A 4,686-nucleotide genomic window follows, 5' to 3' on the forward strand; every position below is an offset into this window, starting at 1 on the left:
GGGGGATGGCTATCTCACCCACGGCCCACGGGAGCAGCAGCACACTGCTATGGGAGGACGAACAGGAGCAGTAGAACAGGCGGATAAAGGGGGATTAAGCTCCCCCGTGAGTGGAGCATCACCCCCGAGCCCCCAAGCCACACTCGGGAAGCTCCAGCTCCATCCTCCGAAGCACCAGCCAGCTGCACATCCCTGGATGAGTCCCTGTCTGGCAGCATCCAGCGGCGAGGTGGCCGCAGAGTGACATCTAATGGCAGTGGGCTGGGAGGGGACATGGCCCAGCAGCCGCCTTCCTCACTGGGGGCTGCAAATTGTGCAAGCGAAGCCCTCCCGTGGCCCCCAGCCCCAGCTTCCCTCTGGCAGCACAGAGCTGACAGGACAGGGGTCCTCCTCGTCCCCCACCTCTTCCCAGGCACTGAGGGGACACCTCTGCCCTCCGTTCTGCAGGCCGACAAGACAGATGCCAGGAAAATGGGGTTCTGTGACCATGGGCTGTCTCCAAGCATCACATCCTTGATCTCCCATCTGCCCCACAGCCCTGTCCTCAGAGCAAGCCGTTGCTCCAGTGTGGGCACAGACTGGCTTTGGGGGATAAGGCAGAGGAGAGAGCAGGGAAGGCATCACAAGCCAACAGGGGGGAGTCTCTGGGTGAATCAGCCCTGCCCAGCCCCACGGTTGCCTGGTTCCTCCCAGCTCTCCGCACTTCCCAAACCAGGGCAATAAAATCCTTCCCAGCTCATCCCAATGGACACCAGCTGTGTGTTGCTCTGGGTTTTATTTCCAGACAGAGGAATAGCTCACAGGGACACCCGGCACAGGGGCTGTGTAGCACCACAGCGGGCAGCACTCTGGTGGCTTTGATGGGGGGACAGAAGGACAGTGGAAATGAAGAGGCTTCCCCCAGGCTTGCACTGCCACCAGGAGATTTGTTTTTCTTCTGGGATTTCACTGCTGGAGAGCAGCCCTGAGCTGTCACAGCTTGCTGGTGCCTGGCACGTGTGGTGCACCACGTGCGGTGGTGAGCACAGACCATGCCCGGCGTGAGAACAACATCCACGGTGGGGAAGGGATGAGGGGCATGGCAGGACAGGAGAGGGGAAAGAGGAGCTGTGAGGGGATGAAGACAGGGCTGGATTGTCCCCAGGGTGGTGGCTGCCAGCTCAGCCGTGGCTCTGCCACCCTGGGGGTGGGGAGTGATGGTGTGGCCTCCCTGGATCCAGCCAGGATGAGGCTGTGCGCTTCCAGCACCAGCTGCTACAGTTGCTCCTGGGCCAAAGAAGCCATTGGCTTAATAACCTCCATCCACCTGGAAAAGGTTAGGGGTTAGCTGTGGAAACTCTGGCCACGGTGGAGTCCACAAGGCAGGGGAGCAGCCGGAGCATCACCCTGAGAGGTCAGCACCCATGAGCAATGTGAAGCCCCTCTGGGATGAGCCTGCAAGAGCTAATTCTGGTCATCATGAGGCTCTGCCCTCTCACCAGCTCCAGCAATAGCAAGCCAAAGCTGTGGTGGCAGCACATAGCAGCCTGGCTGGACCAGATCCTGGCCAGTGTGTGTGAGCTTGGATCCCCCAGCCCCACACCGAGGCATGGCTGAGACGCTCTGCAGCAGAGTGCACCCCACAGACCCCCCCATGGGGATCCCCCAGGAGCTCGGGGTGGGGGTTCCTCAAAGCTGGCCTCACCAATGTCCCCACCTGCTCCTGCTCCTGCTTCCTTCTCAGCTCGAAGGTGTCCTCAGCACCGGGCCAGTTCCAAAACTTTCTCATCCTGGATGGGAGGATAGGGAGTTGTCACCAGTGCTTTGCGCTAGGCACCAGCTCAGCCCAGGGTCCCCATCCCTCCCCTCCTCATCCCAGCTGAGGACATTACCTGGGCCACAGCTTCACAGCCAGAAGGGCCAGGGCAGCCACGCAGATCATGGCCATCAGCAGCCCAGCCAGGACGGTGAAGGCCAGGAGGTGGGTGAGAGCTGTGGGCAGAGGGGAGACAGGGCAGATCCCTGCTGGCACCAGGGATGCCGGCTTGGCAAGACCAGAGCGGAGTCAGGGAGCCCTGCAGGGATGGGGGCTCCCCCTGGTCCTTTCCCCTGTGGCCACAGCCTCAGCATGGCCCTGGTGTGGGACCCTCCCAGCCCTTGGGATTCTCCATGAGAGGTGAAAGGGACCTTAGGGAGGTGGCTGTGACAGCCAGCTGCAGGTGGGGGATACCCCTCAGCACCACTGCCAGTTCCCCGGGGCTGGGGACAGCCCGTCAGTGGGTCCAGGACACACTGCAGGGGGTCACAGGGTGGCATGGCACCATACTGTGACCCCACTGGGACCAGGCAGGGACACTCGCTGCTCCTGGCTGCCCCTGCCTACGTCACTGTCCCCTGTACCAAGGGGGGGGACAAGGCTGGCATGTTTCTGTGTGTCGCCCCAGGCTGGATGGTGTCCAGGGACGGGCAGTGCAGGGGGAGTCACCCGGCACAGCGACAAGCAGCAGCAAATGTTTTGACATTTGTCAAACCCAAGCCAATTCCTCCTCACCTTTTGGATCACTCTGCAGCATTCAACTCAATTTTCTGTTCCCGTGGGCTTTTTTAGCCATTTCATAAAACCCAACCTGGGATGTTTTGGGAGAAAAATCTCCTTGAAAGGAAATACCCCATTCCCGCAGTAAAACCCTCTTTCTTTTCCCATCCGCCTAAAGACTCGTGGTTTATTCATCCCACATCTGCTGGTCATCCCCACTGCTCTGAAATCACCTTTCTGTCACAACTCCCCTCAGAGCCCCCAGCACAGCACCCCAAGGGGGGGGACACCCCCACTCACTGTGCACATCGAAGTAGGCGCCGGCCGTGGCGTTGCCCAGGGGGTTGCTGGCCACGCAGGTGTACTCCCCCGAATCCTCCTGCCCCACTGCCCCGAGCTCCACACGGAGGGTGTTGTGGGAGGGGGAGGCACGGACCCCTGGCATGGTGACAGGGGCCAGGCTGGAGGCCAGGAGGTGGCCACGGCGGTACAGGGCGATGGTGGAAGCTGGGTGGCTATCGGCCGTGCACAGCACGATGCCCACCTGCCCGTTGCGGTTCTCCAGGAAGGTGCTGATGGACACATCCCGGGGGGAGTCTGCGTGGGAGAGATGGGGCTGGAGGAGGGCTATGTTATGGGACCTTCCCTCCCAATACTGGCCCAAACCCTCACCCAAACCCTCTCCAAGGGCTGCCTACCGCACCCCTCCTCCAGTCCGGACCAGCTCCAGCCCATCCAGCCCAGGGTGGTTTCACACCTTCTCCTGCCCTTTGTTTCCCCCCACCAGCTGGAGACAACCCCCCCTCCAATCTGAACTATGTTGGCTCCTTGTCTGACTTTCAAGGGGTATGTGCAGCCACTGCTAGACAAAACACCAACATCTTCTTTCCCAGGTCCAAAGGGAGAGGAGCAGGGCAGGGAGAGGAGGAAGAAGATGAGGAGGAAGGCCCCCTCGCTACAGCAGGACCATGCGAATGGGACGCATGTGATGCTCAGCTGGATGCACCCAGCATGTCAGGGGCCCTGCACCCCATCCCACCCAGTGTCCTGTCCACGAGGGGCTGGGGGACACTCACAGAGCACGCTGAAGCTGAGCGTGGCTGAGGCAGAGCTGCCCCTCGTCCCACTTGCCCGGCAGCGGTAGGAGCCGGTGTCGGTGCTGGAGACACGGGTGAGGACAAGGGAGCTGGCTGGTCCCTCCTGCAGCCACCGGCTGTTCTTGTACCACGTGTAGTTGGCCTCTTCCCCCACCCAAGGGATGGCTGAGCAGGTCAGGGTGGCTGTGGTGCCTTCGGGGACTTCTGGCGAGGGATCAACCCTGATTGTCACCCCTGAGGAGGAGGAGGGAGGCCGAAGAGTCAGAGGGTGCCCAGGGCTTGGGTTTGCAAAGGACAGAACCATCCCCAAGCCCCCTGAAAGTCTCCCAAAACCCACGGTCCCACAGGAGAGCAACCTGGGGTCCTGACATGGGTCTCACCATGACCACAGCTGGGGGCTGGCCTCACCTCCCATGTCCAGGTGCAGGGACGAGGACACGGTGCCGTAGCTGTTGTTGGCCGAGCAGATGTAGAGCCCTGTGTCCCGCAACTCCAGCCCCCCCATCTCCACCCGCAGGGAGTTGGGGGCCACCTGGATGGTGAAGCGTGGGTCGGCTGGGCCCCACGTCGAGGCCAGGGGTGTGTGGCCGGGACCCCGATGCAGGGCTATGTCGGAGGGTGGGAAGCTGTCAACGGTGCAGAGTAGGACGGCCTGCTGTCCCCCCCGGGGCTCCACCAGGGAGATGAAGGAAGGCTCCTGGGGTGCATCTACAACGAGAAGAACAGCGTTTTCCCCCCTCCCGGCCTGTCCCAAAAACAGCTCTGGTGGCAGGGAACCAGCCAGTGGGGTTTGGGGCGGGGGGATGTGGGGGTGGGTGACAGGTTTGCTGCTGGCTGTAGGCTTGATGGGGAGAAAGGGGTGTGATGTGAGGCCAAGGAGCACCGGGGACCAGCCGGGGCAAAAGGACATCCCGGCCGGTGGCAGGATGTCACCAGATGGCGACATAGACCGTCCTCCCACCCGCGACACCGCCACGGCGACATCCCTCCCGGGCTACCCTGGGTCCCCTTTGCCGGCAGGACCCGATGCCCGCCCCTCTCTCTCCCTTCCCCCCCCCCCCCCCCCCCCCCCCC

At 62.3% G+C, this 4,686-nt stretch overlaps 1 protein-coding gene across 1 annotated transcript in view; it reads right to left on the bottom strand.

The window, feature by feature from the left end:
* Positions 1-791: 791 nt before the first annotated feature.
* Positions 792-4,686, bottom strand: part of SIGLEC1 (sialic acid binding Ig-like lectin 1, sialoadhesin) — a 20,915-nt gene continuing 17,020 nt past the window's right edge. Inside the window, exons 17-22 of the mRNA XM_014966725.1 lie at positions 4,021-4,453; positions 3,592-3,846; positions 2,816-3,112; positions 1,872-1,971; positions 1,685-1,769; positions 792-1,306 (exon numbers count right to left, since the gene is read on the bottom strand). Coding sequence (XP_014822211.1) covers positions 1,289-1,306; positions 1,685-1,769; positions 1,872-1,971; positions 2,816-3,112; positions 3,592-3,846; positions 4,021-4,453 — 1,188 coding nt within the window. The 3' untranslated portion in view covers positions 792-1,288. The remainder of the gene's footprint in view (positions 1,307-1,684; positions 1,770-1,871; positions 1,972-2,815; positions 3,113-3,591; positions 3,847-4,020; positions 4,454-4,686) is intronic.

This window comes from Calidris pugnax, unplaced genomic scaffold, assembly GCF_001431845.1.
Source record: "Calidris pugnax isolate Ruff unplaced genomic scaffold, ASM143184v1 scaffold14, whole genome shotgun sequence".
NCBI lineage: Eukaryota > Metazoa > Chordata > Aves > Charadriiformes > Scolopacidae > Calidris > Calidris pugnax.